This window comes from Neofelis nebulosa, chromosome 17, assembly GCF_028018385.1.
Source record: "Neofelis nebulosa isolate mNeoNeb1 chromosome 17, mNeoNeb1.pri, whole genome shotgun sequence".
NCBI classification, from domain to species: Eukaryota; Metazoa; Chordata; class Mammalia; order Carnivora; family Felidae; genus Neofelis; species Neofelis nebulosa.
The window spans coordinates 13,074,779-13,098,709 of NC_080798.1; the positions used below are offsets into that span (position 1 = coordinate 13,074,779).

At 52.1% G+C, this 23,931-nt stretch overlaps 1 protein-coding gene across 2 annotated transcripts; it reads left to right on the top strand.

Annotated features, from left to right (window-relative positions):
• Nucleotides 1-130: 130 nt before the first annotated feature.
• PHLDB3 (pleckstrin homology like domain family B member 3) lies at nucleotides 131-23,248 on the top strand. 2 transcript variants are annotated; one of them, XM_058706543.1, is made up of 16 exons: nucleotides 132-252; nucleotides 764-1,161; nucleotides 1,845-2,027; nucleotides 2,248-2,385; nucleotides 3,802-3,930; nucleotides 4,168-4,329; nucleotides 5,307-5,417; nucleotides 5,579-5,662; nucleotides 6,020-6,130; nucleotides 15,410-15,509; nucleotides 15,674-15,764; nucleotides 15,847-15,934; nucleotides 16,308-16,364; nucleotides 20,656-20,875; nucleotides 21,494-21,579; nucleotides 22,819-23,248. In XM_058706543.1, exons 2-16 carry the CDS (start codon nucleotides 901-903, stop codon nucleotides 22,951-22,953), a joined length of 1,956 nt encoding a protein of 651 aa, XP_058562526.1. In that variant the 5' UTR covers nucleotides 132-252; nucleotides 764-900; the 3' UTR covers nucleotides 22,954-23,248. The 2 variants fall into 2 exon arrangements, with proteins under 2 accessions (XP_058562528.1, XP_058562526.1); XM_058706545.1 differs by lacking the exons at nucleotides 21,494-21,579; nucleotides 22,819-23,248 and having other exon boundaries at nucleotides 131-252; nucleotides 19,575-20,769.
• Nucleotides 23,249-23,931: the final 683 nt, after the last annotated feature.

The window sequence follows — 23,931 nt, forward strand, 5'->3', positions numbered from 1 at the left end:
CGCGATGCTGGGTTTTCCAAGGGTGGGGCCGGTGGGGCCGGGATGGCCGGATGCCGCGGCCGCGGGCGGGGCAAGCTGGTCTCTCCCTCCTCCCTCGGGAGCTGTTGGACCTGTTGTCCCCCCCCTCCACTTCCGGGCTGCTGGGGAGGGGGACAGAACAGCTTCTCTCCTCCCTCTTCCCCAGCCACCTGTCCTCTAGACCGAAAAGGCAGCGCCCGGAGCGCAGAGGGAAGCGCGCCGAAGCCTGAGCTGGTGAGGGGGCCGGGGCTGCGGGGGAAGACGGGGCTGGAAGCTCGGCCTTCTGGGCGCCCGGGGGAGGAGGGAGGCTGCAGTTTGGGAATCTAGCCCCGGGGAGGAGCAGAGGACGCAGACTCTTGGTTTGTGTAGAGAGGGAAACTAGGAGCCCCGACTCCCGGATCCCTGAGTGAGAAGGCAGGGGCGCTACTCCCCCTTCAGGTGGAGTCGCAGCCAAGTCTCCCAAGGCTCGGGAAAGGAGGATACGGGAGTCCGGACGCCGGAGTCCCGGAGGGAGAAGGAGATGGGGTCGCTCTTGGGTGGTCTAAGGCATTGTGAGGGGCTGCCGGGAGGGTCCGAGGCTAGACCCTTGGGTAGGAGGGAGAGGCCAGTAGGGGGCGTGCTAAGACCCCGACTCAAATTCCGGTCTGGCCTTCGGGGGTGTGGCGCCCTGGGAGCCATCGAACCCCGCCCCCAGAAACTCCAGGCCGCGCCTCCGAGTGCTCAGTTCCAGTCTTTGATCTCCTAGGCCCGCCTCCTGGAGCTCTTTTCCACGCGCCCGAGCGGTCGGGAGCGGCTCTGGCCTCGTGGGCCACACCCCCACGCTGCCAGACCACGCCCCGGGAACGCAAGGGCCAGCCCACTCCGCCGGAGCCCGAAGCGGCCATGGGGACGCCGAGCGGCCCGGAGGAGGGGTGCCAGCCGCCTCCGGTACCGGAGTGCGACGCGGAGGACCGGCCCCATGGGGCTACGCAGCCCCAGGTGCACGCGGGGGACGCCCACAAGCCGGAGGCGCCCGAGGTCCCCGAGGCCCCCGAGGAGCCCCAGAGAGTGAAGGAGCTTCCCAGCGGCCGAGGAGCTGAGCAGCAGGCTGAGGAAGAGGAAGAAGTGGGAGAAGGCAGCAGCACGGAGAGCAGCCGCGACGCGGTGAGGGACCTGGAGGGCGAAGGAGGGGTCACGGGGGGACCCAGAGAGAGGCACTGGCGGGTGACAGAGAGACAGGTATAGAGAGACCCGGAGACAGGGAGACAAGGACAAGGACCCAAAAGAGACAGAGACACAGACCAGAGACAGAGGCTCAGAGAGATGAGGATAGAGACACAGACAGAAACCCAGAAACAAAGGACAGAGATGCTCAGAGAAACAAATTTTGAGAAAGGAACATACTCTGAGAGGGACAGACCTAGCGATTCAGAGATAGAGACAGATACTAAGTCGGAGAGACAAAGCCCAAACAGAGGGAAAGACTCAGACCCGGGGGGGGGGGGGGGGGGGGGGGCGGGAGGGGGAGAGGGAGAGAGAGGGAGCCAGAGAGCCAGAGAGACAGAGATCCGGGCCTATGAAAACGCAGCGCCGGGAATGGGACCTGGGTATCCAAAAAGGCACCTTCTTTGAGTCGGCCACATACCCCCTCCCCTATTGCCAGCCCCTGGGCCTCCTCCCAGGCCGGGGGACACCGCACCTACATCCTCCCCCACTTGAATCACCGGGCGTGGCGACTGACTGGGGCTGATCAGGACCCCCAGTCCGGGGAATGCGGTGGGGAACGGACCTACCCGGTGGCTGAGGGGTGAGGCCTCCCCTCTTGACCACGCACCCTTCAACCTCAGGGGGAGGCTCCGCCCCCAGCACAGATCCCGGCCACGGCCCCCGCATCCACCCAGCCTGGAGAGAAGGTGCGAGGGGCCGCGCGGCGGCTTCGAGAGCAGCAGCTGGAGGCACTGACCCGCGTGGCCCTGATGGAGCAGCGAGTGAAGGAGCTACAGCGCCAGAGGAAGGAGCTGAGGATCGAGGTGAGGCCGCGGACCTCGTGGGAAGTCTGGCCCCAGCTCCAGGGAAGCCCTCAAGGCCAGGCTCCCAGGCCTTTCCTCCCGCGGAATCGGATTCTTAGGCCTCCGGCCCTATCCTCCCTCCGAATCCAAGAGCTCAGATTCCCAGGCGTCCGAGTGCCCCGCCTCCACACCGTCCTCGGACCCAGGCCTCTGGGCCCCAGTCCTTGCATTCTCTCCACAGATGGAGGTGGAGGTAGCCCTTCTGCGGGGTGAGCTGGCTGGGGAGCGAGTGGCTGCCCGGCGCGAGGAGGAGCAACTCCGGGAGCTGCTTGGACAGCAGGTGGAAACGGAGCAGGGCAGCCGGGAACAGCGGGAACAGGTCTGGTCCTGCTGGACCTTCACCACCAGTTTCCTTCCTGTGGGACGGATATTCCTGGTGGTGCTCCTGGGACCCGAGCCCCAGGGTTATCCCCGTTCCCCAAGTGGGGATACTTGGTCTGGGTGGGGTGGGGAATGGGCAGATGTACTTGTTTTTTTTGTTGTTTTTTTTTTTTTTCAGATGTACTTGTTTTCCTTCTCCCTCCCTGACCTTGATTCTAGAACCTGACTCACGGCGGGGGGTCGGGGGGGGGTGGGGTTGCGGGAGTGGGGTCTTCCTTCGCCCCGCCTCTTTGGTCTTTAAATGTCATACTGGGAAAAATCCAAACCAACAAACAGAATAGTCGGATGGTGGCATGTGGTTGTGCCCACCGGCTTCAGCAGTGATTAATCTTCCCGTTTTGTTTTCTGTCCCCCAATTTGCTTCCCTGTCCCCAGTTTTAAACACCGATCCCAGCTATGATATTGTATGTAAATTCTTTAAGAACCTATTCGTTCTCTTTTTTTTATTAAATTTTTAAAAATTTTTATTTATTTTTAAGAGAGACAGAGCATGAGCGGGGGAGGGGCAGAGGGAGAGGGAGACACAGAATCCCAAGCAGGCTCCAGGCTCTGAGCCGTCAGCACAGAGTCTGATGCTGGGCTCGAACTCACAAACCCTGAGATCATGACCTGAGCTGAAGTCAGTCACCCAGGCGCCCCTCATTCTTTTTTTTTTTTTAAGTTTATTTATTTACTTTAAAGTTTCTTTATTTATTTTGAGAAAGAGAGAGCTCAGGGGAGGGACAGAGAGAAAGAAGGAGACAGAGAAACCCAAGTGGGCTCCACGCTGTCAGCACAGAACCCGATGCAGGGCTTGAACCCACAAACTGTGAGATCATGACCTGAGCCAAAATCGAAAGTTGGATGCTCAACCAACTGAGCTACTCAGGCGCCCCCAAGTTGATTTATTTTGAGAGAGAGCGCGCGCAGGGGAGGGGCAGAGAGAGATTTCCAAGGAGGCTCTGCACTGTCAGCACAGAGCCCAACGTGGGGCTCGATCCCACAAACCATCAGATCATGACCTGAGCCGAAATCAAGAGCCGGAGGCTTAACTGACTGAGCCACCCAGGCGCCCCTAAATGTTCCCTGATTTTTGAGGCTTGCCTTAAACTCCTCCCACCCAGGAAGTCTTGGATCACCCCTGTAGAAATTGCTCCCAACTCTCGATTCCCGGTCTCTGTGCCCCACTGCCCTGATTGTCTCAGTCTGTTCTGAGTGTAACGGACCCAGCCGTTACAGATAGACAGAACCAGACAGATAGGGTCCCTGCACTCTTGGCCCTGGCACCCAGGCAGGCTTCTGAGTTCTGGCTGGGCTGGCCTCTGTTTCACTTCCTGTGTCCAGACTGTGGCTCAGAGCCCGGCTGTTCTTTCAGGAACAGAAGCAACTGAGCCAGGAGCGGGATCGGGTGGAGGCTCTTCGCCAGCGACTCCAGGAGGCCCAGGGACAACTCGACTCACAGCCAGAGGACCAGCGTGAGCGACTTCTGCAGGGGGTGCAGGAGGTGAGGCTCCTCCCGATACACTCGGGGACCTGGGGTCTGAGCCGTTCTTTTCTTCGGACCCAGACGTCCAGGCCCTCAGTCCCCTCCTCCCTCCCTTAGGAGTTCAGGCCCCAGCCCTGTAAGCCCCAGGACTCTGGAGGCTAGATCCCCAGGTCCCTCTTACCTCCCTGACCGGGACTCCTGGCCCCGGCCCACTACCCCCTGGGCCCCAGTCTTTTTTTGCATTCCCACCCACAGATGAGGGAACAGCTGGATGTGGCCCAGCATGCCTACGAGGACCTAGAGTTCCAGCAGCTGGAGCAGGAGAGCCGGCGGGAGGACGAGGACCGGGACAGCCCCAGGGCCCAGGCACTGGACCCCAAGGTCCGGGAACTTCAGGCCAGCGTGGCGCAGCACAGGGTAAGTCGGGCCGGGCTGGCCCTGCCTCCCTCGCTGCTGCCCTCTGTCTCCTCCATTCCACGACTGGCCCTTTCTCTGTCCTCCTTTCCCGCCTGGGTCCCGTTCTTTGGAGCAGGGACAAGCGTTGATGTTTATGGAGCATTTACTATGTTCCAGGCACGGTCCTAAATGTTTCATGAGTCTTTGCTCATTGAATCATTCAAGAATCCTAGGAGGCACCCCTTACCTTCTTTCCACTTTATAAGTACAGGAACTGAAGGTCAAGGTGCTCGAGTAATCTTTTCCAAAGGTCACTCAGTCTGTAGAGGATAGAGCTGGGATCTGAACCTACTCGGTCTTCGCCACCGCGTTCTCTGCCTCTCAAACCCAAGTCCAAAAAGAGAACCCTGCCGGCCCTCTCTGGGAGTTTCGTATTCAATGGTCGGACAGGTCCTACTGGAAAAAGTGACATGTTTTGACTATATTTAACACAAAGTTTTCTAAAGTTTTCAATTAGAAGGGTCTGACATGGGTCTCCTTTGCCCACCTCCACTTCTGGATCTTCTTCCTGTCACTGTCTCTTCTCCCTTCCTGTCTCACACAGCTGCTGTCTGTCTCCGTTCTGTCGCATCTTGTCTCTTTTCTCTGCATCTTTCTCTTGGGGGTCTATCTCGGTCCTTCTTTTTTGTAGCTATTCCGGTTTGTTTCTCTGTCTCTTTCTCTGTTCACCGCGACTCTGTCTGGGTCTCTGTCTCCCTCGGTCTCTATCTGTACATCGGACCCTCCAGCCCCTCCAACCCACCCCAGGTCTCTTCTGGACCCCTAAAAGGGAAGAGGGCACCAGGGAGTTTAACTCTGAGCCCCCAGCTCCCAAGTCCCAGGGTCTCTGTTACGCGGTCCGACGAACCCCGGGCTCTGGAGGAGGACTTGGCTCTGTGGGAGCCAGCCGGGAGCCCTGGGGCAGCTGAGTGACCAGGTCACTCGGGTGTGCCCTGCAGCGCCGGATCCAGGTCTTAGAGGAGCAGCTCAAGGCGCTGGGGGAGCAGATGGCAGCTGAGAGCAGGGGGCTGAGCCAGAAGAAGGAGGAGGCCCTTGAGGCCCTGACGCAGGTAAGTCCTCCTGGAGGCCTGTGCAGCTGTCCTCACTTCCCTCTGGGGGCATCCCGTCGCCACGCGGCACCCCAGGATGTCTCCTGGCGTCAGGGAAGGCTGCTGGGACATCCCATTTCGACTGCGATATGGGAAGTCGTGATCACTTTGCTCTCCCTTAGGAACGGAGCCGACTGCTCCAGCTTAACTGCCTTCAGGGAACCCCTGGAGGGGACTTCTCTGAGTCCAGCCAGGCCCTCACTAAGGTAAGGGGATGTCCTGCACCTGTCAGCCCCTCCCCCCTCAGACCCAGGAGTCCAGGCCCCCAGGCCCCTTCTCCCTTGGGATCTGCATTTCTCAGCCCCCTAAATGCGTTTACCTTTGGGACCCAGGAGTTCAGGCCCCGGAGCCCCCCCTCCGCCCCCCCAGGGAACCAACAAACAGTCTCTGCCCAGAGCCCTTGTTCCCTAAGACCAGGGTCTCGCTCTCTTGTCACCTTGAGCCTTTGTTTCTCCGTCTGAGAGATGGGCTGACGCTGGAGCCATGAGCCAGAGCATCGGGGAACTGGTGGGTCATCTGTGATCTTTGTGGCTCCCATTAACCTTCAGACCCCTCTCCTGAAGCTCCTGTTCACCCAGAAGACAGACCGCCAACTGCTGGTGCTGCAGGACCCCGCCGCCCACACTGCCACCGCCACTTCTTCCTGCCTCTTCTCTGTGCACAGCTCTCTGCAGGTACCTTCCCACCCCCCGTGTCTTCCTGTCACTGCGTCTCCAGAACTTTCACGGCGGCTCGCTCTGCCACGGGGGCATGGGGGACAGGGAGGCGTGATCGAGGGATATTTTAATTTAATTTTTATGAGGCTCAAGCTTCCCGTCTCGATTTTCTTTCTTCTGCCTGATATCCCCCCCTTCCCCCCCCCGCTCCCCTGGCAAAATGGAACCGGGTACCTCCAGGAGGACATTTTATTTTTATTATTATTTTTAAAAATTAATTAATTACTTTTTTAATAGAATTTTTTTTTTTTCATTTAAATCCACATTAGTTAACATATAGTGTAGTAATCGTTTCAGGAATAGAATTTAGTGGCTCATCATTTACATTGAACACCCAGTGCTCATCCCAACAAGTGTCCTGCTTAATGCCCCTCACCCATTTAGCCCATCCCCCTCCCTCCAGCACCCCACCAACAACCCTCAGTTTGTTCTCTGTATTGTTCAAACCATCTCTTACAGTTTGTCTCCCTCTCTGTTTTCTTATTACTTTTGCTTCCTTTCCCTTATGTTCATCTGTTTTGTATCTTAAATTCCACGTATGAGTGAAATCGTGTATTTGTCTTTCTCTGACTAATGTCGCTTAGCATAACACACTCTAGTTCCCTCCACGTAGTTGCAAATGGCAAGATTCTTTTTGATTGCCGAGTAATAAGTCCATTGTATATAGATACCACATCCTCTTTATCCATTCATCCGTCAGTGGACATTTGGGTTCTTTCCATAACTTGACTCTTGTTGCTAGTGCTGCTATAAACATGGGGGTGCGTGTGCCCCTTGGAAACAGCACACCTGTAGCCTTTGCATAAATGCCTAGTCGTGCAATTGCTGGGTCGTAGGGTAGTTCTATTTTTCAGTTTTTGAGGAACCCCCACACTGTTTTCCGGAGTGGCTGCACCAGTTTGCATTGCCACCAGCAGTGCAGAAGTGTTCCCCCTTTCACCCAGGAGTGCGTTTTAAAAGTAGCATTTTAAAAGATTGATAAAAAGGCCTCCTCTCTCCACCCCACTGGCCCCAGCCCCCCTCCCTGGCACAGCTACTTGTTTCTTGGGTACGCCTCCTTCCAGCTCTCCCTAACACTGGGGGTCCCCACTTATTAACGGGTTACAACATTCGTTGAAGGGGTTGTTGCTAACTCTTCAAAATGAAACAGAGTAGAGAGTGTCAGAGGTGGGCACAAGGTAGGGGTGAATATTAGGTGAAAAGCTTTGTTTCAGGGGCGCGGTCGCGTCGTAAGCGCTTAGACATTGGCATATCACGTAAGCGGTTTTTTTAAAAAGTGTGTGGGGCGCCTGGGTGGCTCGGTCGGTTAAGCGGCCGACTTCGGCTCAGGTCATGATCTCGCGCTCCATGAGTTCGAGCCCCGCGACGGGCTCTGTGCTGACAGCTCAGAGCCTGGAGCCTGTTTCAGATTCTGTGTCTCCCTCTCTCTGACCCTCCCCCGGTCATGCTCTGTCTCTCTCTGTCTCAAAAATAAATAAATGTTAAAAAAAAATTTAAAAAAAATAAAAAATAAAAAATGTGTACGTCAGCCACTCGTTGGCTAACTTTTTTTTCCCTAACTTCACACTCTACCATGGAGATTGTTTTCCACTCATACGTTCAGAGCTGCTCATCATTTTTAATGACTCTAACGACAACAGTATAAGCAATAATAATGGTGACAGCTGACATTTGTTGAGTCCTTGGAGTGTGCCAGGCACCGTTTTATTTTATCTTTATGTTTTTTTTTTTTTTTTTTTAATGTTCGTTTATTTTTGAGAGAGAGGGTGCGCGTGAGCTGGGGAGGGCCAGAGAGAGAGGGAGACAGAGGATTCAAGGCGGGCTTTGCACTGAGAGGGGAGAGCCCGATGCCGGGCTTGAACTCGGGAACCATGAGATCATGACCTGAGCTGAAGTCCGATGCTTACCCGGCGCCCCCCAGGCACTGTTTCAAATGCTTCGCATGGATTCAGTCATTTGGTCTTTGCAATGATACTACCAGGTGGGTTCTTGCCTCCATTTTTTTTATAGGTGAAAAAATGGAGGCAGGGAGGTGAAGGTAGTTATCTCACTGGAATGCAGCAGGGATGGGATTTGAACCCAGGCACTGTTTTCAGTGCATTAACCGCTCCAGGCTCTGGTGGGGTACAGAAGTCTACACGGGGGGCATTGAGCCTGACCTCAATGGGGCTTTGGGGATTTGAGGCTTTTGTAGTTTACGCAGTGCTGTTGTGAATACCCGTGTGTGCATGCGTCCTTTTTTGTACACACAATGATACCATTAGTTAATATTTAATTATCGTTAACGTTATTGTATTGTCTGATATAATTATATGCAGTGTGTAATATGTAATATATAGTATTTATTGATTAGTAACAATCATGATTTTTCAAAAAAAATTTTAATGTTTATTTTTGAGAGAGAAGGAGAGAGTGTGAGTGGGGGAGGGGCAGAGAGAGAGGGAGACACAAAATCCGAAGCAGGCTCCGGGCTCTGAGCTGTCAGCACAGAGCCCGATGCGGGGCTCAAACTCACAAACAGTGAGATCACGACCTGAGCCAAAGTCGGACGCTCAACCGACTGAGCCACCCAGGTGCCCCAGCAGTCATGATTTTTGAAGGCTTAAGGTAGGCCAGGGTCTGCTCTAAGCCATTTTATCTTATTTATTTATTTATTCATTCATTCATTCATTCATTCATTCATTCTTTTTAAGTAGCTCCATGCCCAACATGGGGTTTGAACTCACCACACTGAGAGCAGGAGTCACATGTTCTACCCAACTGAGTCAGCCAGGTGCCCTCTAAGCCATTTTATCATTTTGAAGCTATTATTTGGGAGTGAGAAGCAGTCATATATTGGCAGTGTTACATGGTACCGTCTAATACATATATCATGAAATAAATCTATCTATAAAAAATATTTCCGGGGCGCCTGGGTGGCGCAGTCGGTTAAGCGTCCGACTTCAGCCAGGTCACGATCTCGCGGTCCATGAGTTCGAGCCCCGCGTCAGGCTCTGGGCCGATGGCTCGGAGCCTGGAGCCTGTTTCCGATTCTGTGTCTCCCTCTCTCTCTGCCCCTCCCCCGTTCATGCTCTGTCTCTCTCTGTCCCAAAAATAAATAAAAAACGTTGAAAAAAAAATTTAAAAAAAAAAAAAAAAATTTCCTTCTTTGCTCAGAAGAACCCCCAGAAGTAGGTCCCATTATTATCTGGGTGAAGGGTTTGCAGCTCTTCCCTATGGGAAATGAACTCTCCAGCTGGTTCCCCTGGCAACCTGATAAAGGTGAAGTGACAACTGGGTTGCCAGGCAACACGACCTCGGGTAATTATGATCCTTAGAAGTAAATTGCATATCTATAAAGACTTGCTGGGAGGCCCTGTCCATTCCTATGGAGTTATTACCTGAGCTATTGGCTCCCGTGGGCCCTATACCCACTGCGTGGATCTCATACCCACCTTGCGCCTGGATGTCACCTGGGGGAACGTTCCAGGCCCTCTCCTGGGTGTTCTGCACGAGGTCACTCACATCATCCTTGCACCAACCGCAGCAGCAGGGTGGTGGGACGGCACTCACTTTACAGAGAGGAAATCAAGCCTGAGAAGACAGGAATCGCCAAGGTCACACCCCCAGGAAGTGGCCGAGATAGCTTTGAACCAGGTCTGCCTGTTTCCACGGCCCCTGCCTTTCAGGAGGCAAGGGTGTCTCAGGAATCCTTCAGAATCCAAGTGGGCAACGTGGCTAGCGGAGGGAGCAGCTGGGGACCGCCAGGCACGTGATGAGCCCGGGGAGTATTTATTTACTCAGCCAGGTAAACACAGACAAATGAAGAGTATTAACAAATAATACTCTTCCTTGCTCCTTCCTCTCTGTGCCTCCAGGCCCTGTTAAATCCCTCCCAAATCCAACCCTCCCCCCACCTTCCCAGGATCACGTGATAGCTGAGAGTCCTGACCCTGCTTGGGTCCAGCTGTTCTGCCACTTCCTAGGTGGTTGAACTGAGACATGTCTCTTTGCCTCAGTTTACTTAGCGGCCGAATGGGAATCACAGAACCCACTGGTTAGTGGCTAAAGTGCTCAGCATGATGCCTGGCACGCAGTAGGTGTTCGGTGAATGTGCTGCTGTTACTATGATTATAATTACAATTATTAGTAGTATTATAATTATTAGCGCCCTTCTTCCACCTACTCCCACCCTCATCTTTGGTTTGGGGACCCTAGACCAGCTTCTTCATTGATAGCTCTCTCCACCTTACTTTTTGTCTCCCAGCAATCTGTTTCCCACACAACAGCCAGCGATCATGACCCCTCCTCCTTCAGTCCTCCCCACCAAAAGCTGTCAGTGGCCCTCTGGGCCTCCTCACCTCAGCCTATGAGTCCTTCCACGATGTGGCCCCTGTCCGCTTCTCACCACTGTCCCCCATACACGCTCTGCTGAGCTGCAGGAGTGCTGACCTGCCAACATCCCATACTTGCTCCTGCCTCAGGGCCTTTGCATTTGCTGCTGCTTCTACCTGAAACACTGTTCCCCTCAGTCTTCCCTGGCCAACTCTCATTCTTTGGGCCTTAGGGTCAACATCCAGACCCACCCTTCCAGTTGGAAGGTGATCCTCCTTTCTGACACCTTGTTATCTTTGCTCACAGCAATTTTTTTTGTTTTAACGTTTATTCATTTTTGAGAGACAGAGCATGAGTGGGGAAGGGACAGAGAGAGGGAGACACAGAATCGGAAACAGGCTCCAGGCTCTGAGCTGTCAGCACAGAGGCTGATGTGGTGCTTGAACTCACAAACTGTGACATCCTGACCTGAGCCGAAGTCGGACGCTCAACCGACTTAGCCACCCAGGTGCCCCATCTCACAGCAATTTCTGATGATGCACTTACTTGTATGATGGTTTATTTAGTTCCTGCAACATAAGTGCCATGCAGACAAGGCTTGAGTCCACCTTGCCGACTCACTTCCTCAGTGCCAGGTGTCTAAGGTCTCAGCAAGGATGTGCTGGGAACATCTTTTGAAGCAAGGAAAGAGTGAACAGACATGGGCTCAGTTTCCTCCCTGTGAAGGGGAACGAAACTTTCCCAGCTCCTTAGGCTTTTCCTTTTTTTTTTTTTTTTTTTTGATGTTTATTTATGTTTGAGAGAGATAGCGTGAGCGGGGAGGGGCAGAGAGAGAGGGAGAGAATCTCAAGCAGGCTCCCTGCTGTCAGCACAGGGCCCGATGAGGGGATCGAACTCACAAAGCCGTGAGATCGTGACCTGAGCCAAAGTCAGATGCTTAACCGACTGAGCCACCCAGGAGCCCCCCTGTGGGCTTTTAGAAGTTTAGGTAGCTCTGCGGAGTGCCAGGTACATTGTTAGGCATATAATGAGCACTTGATAAATACTCGCAGTTCTTATTTTTTCAAACTTAAAAAATTTTTTTTTAATGTTTATTTTTGAGAGAAAGAAGAGAGGGAGTGAAAGCGTGAGCCAAGGAGGGGCAGAGAGAGAGAGAGAGGGTCCGAAGCGGGCTCTGTGCTGACAGCGGACAGCCCAATGCGGGGCTCGAGTTCGCAATCGTCAAGGTCATGACCTGAGCCACCCAGGCGCCCTGGAACTTTTTTTTTTTTTTTTTTTTTTTTGTTAGAGATAACATGAGTGTAGAAAATCACGTGGAACACTTGCACAGCTTAATGATTACATGGGAACACTCTGGAACTGCCAGCTATGTCAGGAGGTAGACCCAACAGCTGCTCTGGAAACCCGCCGCATGCCCTGAATGATGACCCCCTCCGCCTCCTAGAGAATGGCCACCAGCCTGAGCTTTACAGTATCTATAGTCTCTCTCTTTGCTTTAAAGTTCCGTCAGTTAAGTGTGTGTCCCTACACACTATAGTTTAGTCTTCCTTTTTCTTTTTCTTTCTTTCTGTCTTTTCTTTCTTTTCTTTTTCTTTTTTTTTTTTTTTAAGTGTCTGTATGCTTTAAGTCTTTAATCTATAGACTTCCCCTCTGTTTCTTTTTTTTGTCCCCTTGGCAATTTACTTGGGGAGGAAGCCAGATGGGCGTTTTGTGGAGTTTCTCAGGCAGGGTTTGCTGATTGCCTCATGGGGGTCATTGTCACCTCTCTGCCTCTTTATATTTCCTGTAAAGTTGACTGTGGGGCCCTGAGCAGATGCAGGGTCAGCATTGTACTGGGCGCCGTGCACCTGTTTCTCTTTTTCTGGCATGGGTGCCTCCATCTTTAGTTTATGAGGGGTCTCAAGTGCTAAAATTCTGGTCTGTTGTTCCTCTTCACCAATTCATTGCAATACTTCTGTCGAGAGACTTGCCTTCCTTTACTGTTACTAACTCACGGATTAAATATCTTTTTTTTTTAATGTTTATTTATTTTTGAAGGAGAGAGATAGTGTGAGGGGGGGAAGGGCAGAGAGAGAGAGAGAGAGAGAGAGAGAGAGAGAGAGAGAGAGAGAGACAGAATCAGAATCCGAAGCAGGCTCCAGGCTCCCAGCTGTCAGCACAGAGCCCGACGTGGGGCTCGAACTCATGAACCAAACCGCGAGATCGTGACCTGAGCCGAAGTCGGACGCTTAACCGACTGAGCCACCCAGGTGCCCCACAGATTAAATATCTTGATGAGTTGTGATCTACAGCAGTGAGTACCCTTGCTGGTGCTCAAATTATGCAGTGTATTGTTTTTATTATTCTTTTAAAAAATATTTTATTTTGGGGGCACCTGGGTGACTCAGTAGGTCAAGCGTCCGACTCTTGATTTTGGCTCAGGTCGTGATCTCACGGTCGGGAATTTGAGCCCTGCATGGGGCTCTGCGCTGACGATGCGGAGCCTGCTTGGGATTCTTTGTCTCCCTCTCTCTCTCTCTCTCTGCCCCTCCCCCGCTCAGGCTCTCTCCATCTCTCAAAACTAAAAAAAAAAATAAACATTAAAAAAACCCACACATCATTGTTTAAGGAAAGGTTTTATTTTGGGGGCGCCTGGGTGACTCAGTTGGTTGGGCGTCCTACTCTTTAGTCTTGGCTCAGGTCATGAACTTGTGGTTTGTGGGAGCTGCTTGGGATTCTCTCTCCCTCCCTCTCTCTCTGCCCCTACCTCACTTGTGCACATGTGCATGTTCTCTCTGTCTCAAAATAAATAAACTTAAAAAAATAAATAAAAATTTTTATTTTTAAGTAATCTGTATACCCCACATGGGGCTCAAACTTACAACCCCAAGAGTCACCTGCTCCACTGGCTGAGCCAGCCAGGAGCTTTTATGATTATTATTTTTTTAATGTCTCTTTGTTTTTGAGAGAGAGACAGAGAGAGAGTGCAAGCAGGGGAGGGGCAGAGAGAGAGGGAGACACAGAATCTGAATGGGGCTCCAGGCTCTGAGCTGTCAGCACAGAGCTGTACACGGGGCTCGAACTCACGAACTGTGAGATCTTGACCTGAGCTGAAGTTGGATGCTTAACTGACTGATCCCCCAAGGCGCCCCAAGGCGCTCCTATTTTTATCATCCCTTATTATCTATGCAGAGTTGCTGTTTTTTCTTTCTTTCTTTCTTTCTTTTTTTAAGTTTATTTATCTTGAGAGAGAAAGCAGCAGCAGCATGCTGCTGCAGAGAGAGAAGGAGAGAGAATTCCAAGCAGGCTCCGCACCCTGAGTGCAGAGCCCGATGCAGGGCTCTATCTCTCCAACCGCAGGACCATGACCTGAGCCAAAATCAAGAGTCAGACACTTAACAGACTGAGCCACCAAGGCAACCCTGTTTTTCTTTTTAGAATGATTTCATTGTTCTTTCTCTCTTTTTCTTTCTTTTTCTTTCTTTCTTTCTTTCTTTCTTTCTTTCTTTCTTTCTTTCTTTCTTTCTTTCTCTCTGTCAAATAAGTTTGTCTTCATTTTTTAGTAACTTTTTATTTTGAAGTAATGTAAGACTTACAGAAAAACTCCAGAAATAGTAGAAGGAATTCCTATACACCTGGCATTCAGGTTCTGTAATTAACATTTTACCACATTTGACATTTTCTTTCTTATCCTTTCTCTACACACACACACACACACACACACACACACACACACACTTTATTATCTTTCTCTGCAGCATGATTCCCCTTTACCCCTAAACCCTTCCTACATTTATTACCCAAGGTCAAGGTCACTCTCTTATATAACCACAGTGCAGTGATCAAATTCAGGAAACTAACACTGAGATAATACTAGTAAAATAACCAGATCCTATTCGTATTTTGTCAGCTGTTCCACCGTTGTTTTTTCTAGCAAAAACCGAAGTTTTTTCTGGTCCAGGAGCACAGGTTACATTGGGTTGTTATGTTTATTTATTTTTTTAAAGCCAAAATTCCCCTTGTTCAACGTTTGAAGGGTATGGCAGGATATTCAGGGAGATGACTCTCCCACCCTTGTTTCCATCCATCAGTCCACCTCCTGGGCACAGCCTGGGTTACCAGTTTATTTATTTAGAGAGAGAAAGAGATAGAGAGAGCGAGCAGGGGAGGGGAGGGGCAGAGGGAGGAAGACAGAATCCCAAGCAGGCTCCGTGCTGTCAGCGCAGAGCCCGACACCGGGCTCGAACCCACAAACTGTGAGATCGTGACCAGAGCCAAAATCAAGAGTCAGCCACTTAACCACCTGAGCCACACAGGTGCCCCTAGAGTTCATCCATTTGAAGTATACAATCCAGTGGTTTTTAGTATATTCACACACAGAGTGGTGCAGCCATCCCCACGATCTGTTTTTTTTTTTGTTTTTTTTTTTTAATTTTTTTTTTTTTGTAATGTTTGTTTATTTCTGAGAGAGAGACAGAGCATGAGAGGGGGAGGGGCAGAGAGAGAGGGAGACAGAATCCGAAGCAGGCTCCAGGCTCTGAGCTGTCAGCACAGAGCCCGACATGGGGCTCGAACTCACAAACCATGAGATCATGACCCGAGCTAAAGTCGGTCGCTCAACCGACTCAGCCACTCAGGCGCCCCCCGCCATGATCCATTTTACAGCATATTCATCACCCCCAGAAGAAACCCTGCACCCTATAGCTGTCACCCCTCGATTTCCTCCTCCCGCATCCCCTGGCAACCACGAATCTACTTCCTGTCTCTAAATCTGCCATTCCGCGCCTTGCCCTGTGTGGTCCTTGGTGACTAGCTGCTTTTCCCCAGCATCACATGTACAGTGGCTTTCTGATAGGAGCCGAGTAGCTACTGGTTTTCCTTGGCAGTCCTCCGGCTTAACAGTTGAGACTGTTGTGTGCATGGGCCTTGTGCGTTTGTTTGTAGGGCTCCATCGGCCTCCAGAGGACTGGAAGCCTGCCCCGGAAGAGGGGAGAGAGAGCGAGCCAGAGGGGATCCCCCCGACCTCTATCCCTCCACTGTACTGGTGAGGGTCTCCCCGCACCTCCCCCCCCATTATTCCCACGTACCTCCTTCCCCACCACCACCCTTCCCCTGGCAACGATGGAGGAATCTGGATGCCTGTAAGGGGTGGGGGGTGCTCAGACAAGGGAGCATCCTGGTCCCCTAGCCCCGGCCCTTCTTTTCCAGGACCCCTGCAGGGCTCGGCCCTCCCAGCAACATCGGGAGACTCTGGAAGACACCCACTCTATCAGCTGCTGAACTGTGGCCCTGGGAACAGGTGAGACGTCAGGGAGAAGGTGGGGAAATGGGAAGAGGCCAGGCCACTGGAGCCTGCCCTGGTCTCTGTTCCCTCCTCCCAGCTGTGGGGCCCTCCACCCAGACATCGCCCGCATGGAGCGGCTCCTGCAGCAGGCTGTGGCAGAAAGGGAGCGACTGCTCAAGGCCAGGGTGAGACCCCAGCCCCTCCTGCTTAGGGTCAGGAGATCCTACTCCAGCCCCTCCTCCCTCAGACCCAGGAGTCCAGGCCCCCAGTCCCTCCCGTTTCAGACCCAGGGATCCAGGCCCCCCAGCCCATCCCCCCTCAGACCCAGGAGTCCACGCCCCCAGTCCCTCCCCTTTCAGACCCAGAGATCCAGGCCCCCCAGCCCATTCCCCCTCAGACCCAGGGGTTCAGGCCGCCCAGCCCCCTCCTCCCTCAGATCCAAGGGTTCAGGCCCCCAGCCCCTCCTCCCTCCCCCCCTCAGACCCAGGGATCCAGTAAGTTTTCCCCCACTTCTTATTGGTTAGCATCCTCATTGAGTCCTTCCTCCTGAACCCACAGGAAAGGATGAGAAGAAGCACAGAAGGTTCCTCAGGCCCTGTTGTACCTGCCATCATGGTCAGTCCACCCCTGCCCTCAGCCTCACCTCCCTGCTCTGTTTCTGCCCTGGCCTCTGCCCTTTATCTCACCCTCTCCTCTCCTCGAAAGGCATAGAAAAGTGACCTTGGCAAGGGGAGGGGAACTAAAAAGGCCTGGTTTCTGTTCCCACTATATCCATGACATGTCCTCGGGTAACATGCTCTACTTCTCTGTGCCTCAGTTTCCTCTTCTATAAGTAGGTGACAACGTCAGCAGTTACTGTAGAATGAGGGCAACTATATGCTGAGGCTTTGCAAAACTTTTAAAAATGTGTTCGATTCTTTAAAAAACTTCACTATACAGGGGCGCCTGGGTGGCGCAGTCGGTTAAGCGTCCGACTTCAGCCAGGTCACGATCTCGCGGTCCGTGAGTTCGAGCCCCGCGTCAGGCTCTGGGCTGATGGCTCGGAGCCTGGAGCCTGTTTCCGATTCTGTGTCTCCCTCTCTCTCTGCCCCTCCCCCGTTCATGCTCTGTCTCTCTCTGTCCCAAAAATAAATAAAAAATGTTGAAAAAAAAAAAATTAAAAAAAAAATTAAAAAAAAAAAACAAAAAAAACTTCACTATACAAATATTCAAGCCTATGCAGAGGTAGAATAGATTGATAAGCCCCTGTATACCCAACATGCAGCTTTGGTGATTATCAGTCTTTTTTCTTTTTTTTTTTTTTTTTCCTTTTTTAAAGATTTTTTTTTCTTAAGTAATCTCCACACCCAACGCGGGGCTTTAACTTACAACCCCAAGATCGAGAGTTGCATGCTCCACCAACTGAGCCAGCCAGGCGCCCCAGTGATAATCAGTTTTGAATCTTGTTTGACTTGCCAGCTTTGTTTTACTGATCCCTCACCTACTTCCCATCTTGCACTGGAATATTTTAAAGCATTTTTTTTTTTTAATGTTTATTTATTTTTGAGAGAGAGAGAGAGAGACAGAGCATGAGCAAGGGAGGAACAGAGACAGAGGGAAACACAGAATACAAGCAGGCTCCAGGCTCTGAGCTGTTAGCACAGACCCCAATGCAGGGTTCGAACCCACAAACCATGAGATCATGACCTGAGCTGAAGTCCCTCGCTTAACTAACTGAGCCACCCAGTACCCCATGCACTGGAATATTTTAAAGCAAATTCAGACATTGTATCATTTCGTCCATACCTGTGTATCTCCAATAGGTAAGTTCTCTTTTCAACATAACAAAAATCCCATTGTCATAGTTTATGAGATGATTAATAATTCTGTAACATTCTAATGTGTGATCCATACTCACATCTTCCTAATGGTCGCCGAAATGTCTTTTTATGGTTGGTTATTCAAATCTGGATCCAAACAAAGTACACACAATGCATTTAAAATGTCTCCTAAATCTCTAATACTAAGAACCCTCTCGGGGCGCCTGGGTGGGTGGCTCAGTCGGTGAAGCATCGACTTCGGCTCAGGTCATGATGATCTCCAGGTTCACGGGTTGAGGCTCCGTCTCAGGCTCTGCGCTGACAGCCTGGAGCCTGCTTTGGATTCCTTGTCTCTTTCTCTCTCTCTCTCTCTCTCTCTCTCTCTCTCTCTCTCTCTCTCTCTCTCTGTCTCTCTCTGCCCCTTCCCCATTCTTGCTCTGTATCTCTCTCAAAAAATAAATAAAAACATTAAAAAAAAAAAAAAACAACAATCCTCCCTCCCTACTTTTTAAAAAATGCCATTTATTGGTGGGAAAAAAAAAAATTGAGTCATGTATCCTGTAGAGTTTTGCATATTCTGGATTTAGCTGACTGTTCCTCATTAAAATTTTATTTTTATCTATGCTATTCATGCTATTAATGAATACAAATGCTTTGCGTTGGGGGAAGTGAGGGTCGCCCATTGTACCTCTGGAGGCCCAAGCATTTTCTCTTGCTGAGAAGACTTCGAATCTTATTCTATACTTCTCCACGTGCACCGATCGAACCATATTTTGTGAATTTATTTTTCCCGTAAATGATCACTTTGTTCCCAACCTGCTTTTTGTTTTCTCAACCATCTGTCCTTTCCTTATTATTACTTTTTTTCAACCAATATTTGAGTGCCTACTGTGTGGTAGACCCTGGGGTACGGCAGTGACCCAAATGACAGTCCCTGCCCTGGGGAAAGCTGGCGTTTAGGGAGGCACATCGAAAAAACACCAGCATCAATAAGTAAAATAAACAGCGTGTCAGGGGCTGATAAGAGCCAAGGAGTAAAATATACCGGGAAGGGCAGTGGAGACTTCGGGCTGTCAGGCATGAGCTCTGCCTCATTAAAAATGAAGCAGTCCTGCTTTGGAGCATCATCATTTATTCATCAGCCCCCTGCTTTGTGCCTGGTCGCGCCTCCCCCACCCCCGCCCCAATTGCACCCCAGGCCGCCTTCTTGTGCGCATGCCCGATCGCGGGGCTGGGACCCTGAACAAGAGCTCGAGAGCTTGTCCTTGAAACACCCTCGCGAGGAGGGTGCTGTGATAGCCCCGAATTTCAGCACAGGGGAACCGAGGCTCCTAGAGGGGCAGGGGTTCCGTGGGGGTGACATGGAGGGGCAGCGGTGGAGTTGCGAGTCCGAGCCCGTCTATTCTCCTGGATTGGGGCCCCGCTCTGCCACGTCCTACCTGGGTAACCTTGGTGAGTCACTGCCTGTCTAGAAGCCTCAGTTGCCTCATCTGGGAAATGGGGACAATAGACGGTGTTTTGGTTTTGGTTTTGGTTTTGGTTTGGTTTTGGTTTTTCTGTTTTGTTTTTGTTTTATTTTTGAGAGGAAGGGAGGTGATCACCACTGTGATCACTTCGCACAGTGCTGAACACGGAGTGAGACCTTTCATACACGTTGGTGACCGTTAGTGTAACTGTCTGGATTTGGCGGCAGGACCCATAGAAGATTCCAGGCCCTGCTGGCTGACCTTGTAACTGCTTCTTCCCCTCCTATGCATTCCTCCAGCTCCTCTGCACCTGCCCTCCACCTTCCCCATCTCCATGCAGTGAGTCTCCTCTGTTTCTCAACCCTCCTTGCTCTGGCCTTACTTCTGTTTCCTCAACTCGTTTTCTCAGCCCTTGATACCCAAGGCGTGGCCCATGGGCCAGCAGCACTGACCCCTGGGAGCTTGTTAGACATGAAGAACCTCACACCCACCCCTGACCGAACCCGAGGCAGCATTTAAAAAAATTTTTTTTTAATTTAATTGTATTGTTTTTATTTTAGAGAAAGAGAGAGCAAGCATGTGATCGGGGGAGAAGGCAGAGGGAGAGAGAGAAAGAGAATCTCAAGCAGGCTTCACGCTTGAGATGGGACTCCATTCCACGACCCTGGGATCATCACTCCAGCTGAAATCAACCGACTGATTTCAGTTGGGACGATCAACCTACTGAGCCATCCAGCCACCCTCCCCACCCCTCCCCTGTGGCTGCATTTTTAACGAAATTCCTAGGGGGTCTGCCTGTGCGCTCAAGTCTGAGACACAGTGCTCTGAGCCTCAGTGTGACTGTGGGGGATTATACCATTCTTTGCAGGGAAAAGAATAGGTGCGATCAGGCTGGGCCTTACGAACAGTAGACACTTTCATTGCCTTAATTTTTTCCCCTTCTATGGCCACCAGAGATGATCGCTGTGCTTGGTGAATCCTGGCTCTGTCGGCTCTAGCTGTGTGACTTGGGCCTAGTGACTTAACCTCTCTTGAGTCTTGGTTTCCACATCTATAAAATGGGGGTAATAATGTACTTATGTCCCAAGAGAGTTTGAGGGGGCCGAGGGATTATCCTTATAAAGCGCTTAGCACAGGTAAGAATTGCTGATTTCATCACAAGAATAACCACAATAGTAGTAGAAACTGCTCTCAAGTATTGATCACTTACTTGGTCCCTGTTGCACAGGATATGAGGGTCCCACTGGGCTCCCTCACTTCTCTGACATAGCTCTTGTGTTTCAGAGTGAACTCTAGGGGCGGGAAGGCCTGGATTTGTGTTTTAGCTCTGCCACCTAGAAGCCCTGTGATACCTCGGGTGGATTATGTTATATTTTTGTACCTCAATTTGCTCATCTGTAAAATGGGGCTCCTAGTAGCCCGGTTCCCAAGGGCAGTCCTGGGGAGTCAAGTTGTTGCTGCTAGAAAGCCCTGGGCAAGGTGCCATGGTCCAGAAACGTAGCTGCCAGATCACGATCATTCTCATGATGGCCACTCTTGATATTGCTGTTGAAAGGCTGTGGCGGGCCTCACAGGTGAGCTACAGGACCGCCCCCTCCCTGACCCTTTGATGTCAGCCGCCCCCTTCTCTTCCTTCCTCAGGCCCCGCCCACGCCCCCACCCCGCCCCCCAGGCCCCCGGGTCTTGGATCTCAGGCAGCACCTGGAACGCTGGGGCCACAACCCGGAAAACTGCCCGCACGTGAGGGTGTCGGGGGGCTGCTGCCGCGGATCCCTGGTGAAGATGGGCGGCCGCATCAAGACCTGGAAGAAACGGTGGTTCTGCTTTGACCGCCAGGCACGCCGTCTGGCCTACTATGCCGGTAAGCCCCGCCTGGCCGCCTGGGACCTGGGACCCCAAGACCCTGGAAGTGGCCACAGCGGAGGCCTTCCCCACCAGACGTCTAAGAGACACCCCCCCCCCCCCCGCCCCCTTCTATCTTAAGCCCACGAGTCTGGCTCCCCAGCCCCAGGAACAACCTGGAATCCAACCCCCCAGCCCTCCTCAGTAACACGGGTGACAGTTTCATACAATTCTGGCCCCCAGACCCCATTTTCCTAAGACACCCGGGAAGAGTCTGAACCGACATTGTCCGGGTCCTCCCCCACCCTCAACACCCAGGGGTCCAGGCCCCTCACCCTCCCTCTCCAGGAGAGTCCATGATTCTCAACCTCTCCTTGAGTCTCTTTTCTTCTCCAAGACCAAGGCACTCAGGGACCTAGGATTCCAGCTCCCCAGACCCCATTCCCCAGTCCTGTCCGTCTCCCTTCCAACCTCAACATTCACCCACCTCCCAACCAGGGTATTTTAGGGACCTTCAGACTCTGTCACCAGTCCCTCACCCCAGCACCAGTCTCTGGACTTGGGTCTGGCCATCCCCGCCCTGACGCACAGATGCAAACCTCTCACTGGCTGTTTCTCCCTCACCTCCCTCCATCAGACAAGGAAGAGACCAAGCTCAAAGGCGTCATCTACTTCCAGGCCATAGAGGAAGTCTATTACGACCACTTGCGCTGTGCCTTCAAGGTGAAGCCCTCGTGTGGTGCCCCCCTGCCCTCCTGGTCAGAGCCCCTGCAGTCAAACCTTAGCTTGTCCCTGGGAAAGGCCACCCAGAGACTGCACCATCAGGGTACTCCACCCAGCACAAGAGCTCACCGGTCATCTCACTGTAGCAACCAAAAATTAACAGCCCAGTCTCAGGCTCTCTGCCACTGTTACTTGTCTTGGGGCAAAAAAAAAAGATCCAGAGCAAAAAATTTGGCAAGCTCTGACGCCAAGCTGGGAATAAATCACTGAAGACGGCAGGGTGAGGACCCAGGCCTCCTGGGACCATCTTAAGGAGATGATCGTTTCTCAGCCTCTGCCCATAGTTGCCAAATGGGAATGGGCCACATGGTGTCACTTCATACTCTGTTACCCTAGAGTACTCAGGAATTCGAAACTGGTACAAGTGCAGTGCCAGAAATGTAAATGTTGGCAACTGGTATAGTATTTAGAGAGCTCTGGAGAGCAACCGACTATGGCCTTGTATTTTTTAGGAATGTTTATTTTTGAGGGAAGGGAGGGGGAGAGGCAGAGAGAGAGAGAGGGAGGCACAGGATCTGAAGCAGCCTCCAGCTCTGAGCTGTCAGCACAAAGCCCGACTCGGGGCTCGAATTCACGAACCGCGAGATCATGACCTGAGCCGAAGTTGGACGCTTAACCGACTGAGCCACCCAGGCGCCCTGACTATGGCCTTTTAGAGCTCAGATTGGAACCCCAGCTGTGGGACCTCAGGAAAGTGATTTCCCGTAGCCAGCTTTATTTTTCTCACCTCCAAAATGGGCATAGTTCAACCCCGTTTCCTCAGAGTTGAGGTTAACAGCAGGCAATGGTGTGTAAGGGATTTACTCAGTTCAGGGCTGGCAAGTAGGTACTTAGTAAATGGAGTGTAGATACTAGCTTTCCCCAGTGACAAGCCAGGAGAACCTAGATTCTGGAAAGGGGAAATTTGAAAGCTTGTATTTCTAATATATAAGGTAGACTACAAAGGGGACATGAGTCCTCCATCTAAATTCCTCCTGCTCCCCAAATTCGAAGCCTCCAAATGTTAATTCGTTTGTTTTTCATAACCCAGTGAGGTAGGTAGCATTATTTACGAAGACAGATGGGGGACTTGGTTCAGAGAGCCTAAGTAACGTGTCCAGTGCCACACAGCACATAAGTAGCAAGGCTGGGATTCGAACCCAAATGCCCTCTTAACCACCTTCACTCTGCTTACTCCAGAGCCCCAACCCTCGCCTGACGTTCTGCGTGAAAACCTACGAACGCCTCTTCTACATGGTGGCACCGAGCCCCGAGGCCATGCGCATTTGGATGGACGTCATCGTGACCGCCGCGGACGAGAATCACGCCCCCTGAGGGGCCCCGCCCTCCCGGGGGGGGGGTGTACTGGCGAGGCTCCGCCCCCGCCCCGCCCGCGGCCTCGCCTGCTGTCGAAAAGCCCCGGGCCCGCCCCTTCGGAACTTCCGGGAATCCTGCAGGTGCCGCGGCTCGGCGGGCCCGAGCCGCGGCGTTTGGGGCTGCAGGTGCCTTCCCGCTACGGGAAGCCAGCCTCAGGGGCCCTGCCCCGGGCAGGAGGAAGATTGCAGGGGCGGGAAGGAACTATTTATTGGTGCTCCTGTGATACCGAATTAAACACGGAGGAAAACAGTGATTGCTGCCGTGGTTTCTAGCACAGGCGTCCCGGGCCCCTTCCTAGGCAGGATGTCCGAGTTATTGGATATCTCTGAGCGCGAAGCGTCCCACGGCCGGTTCTCCTCTCTTTAGGAATGGAGGCCTTCATCATTAAGGTCAAGGCGGGGAGAAGGAGATGGGGAGGCATGCGTCTTTAGTCTTTGGTAATTTTGCTATTTTCAGTTTGTGGGACCCCCCCCCTGCTTCCACCCTTTTTGACTTGACTGAGCTCTTGGCAATTTCTAGGAACTTCTAGGCTCCTGTCCTCCAGGCCTTGGCACATAATTATTCCCTGTACCCTGCCCTTGACCAGCTAGCTCCTCCTTCCTCAGGTCTTCTTTGGGATGTCCCCTCCTTCAGGAAGCCCTTCGTGGCTCCCTCAGCTGGGCCAGGCATCCCACTTTGAGCTCCCCTCTCCCATCCCTGAACACCCTAGGTCATCACTGGTAATGGGTCTGCGTCCCTTATGGACTGGGAGTCCCATGAGGTCAGAACCAGGGGTGTCCTGGTTACTGCCATGTCCTCAGCACCATAGGACACGTTTCATTCCATGAAAGAGGAGGAAAAATGCTTCCCTTTCACCTCTTGGTCTTTGTTCATACTGTTCCTTTTGCTCAGGCACTTTTCCTCAGTCCACCCTACTACTCATCACTTAGGTCATAG

Coding starts and splice junctions, on each gene's coding strand:
- PHLDB3 (XM_058706543.1), top strand. CDS start 901: ATGGGGACGCCGAGCGGCCCGGAGGAGGGGTGCCAGCCGCCTCCGGTA. Junction 15,935..16,307: donor AGCGACTGCTCAAGGCCAGG/GTGAGACCCCAG, acceptor CTGAACCCACAG/GAAAGGATGAGAAGAAGCAC. Junction 16,365..20,655: donor CTGTTGTACCTGCCATCATG/GTCAGTCCACCC, acceptor TTCCTTCCTCAG/GCCCCGCCCACGCCCCCACC.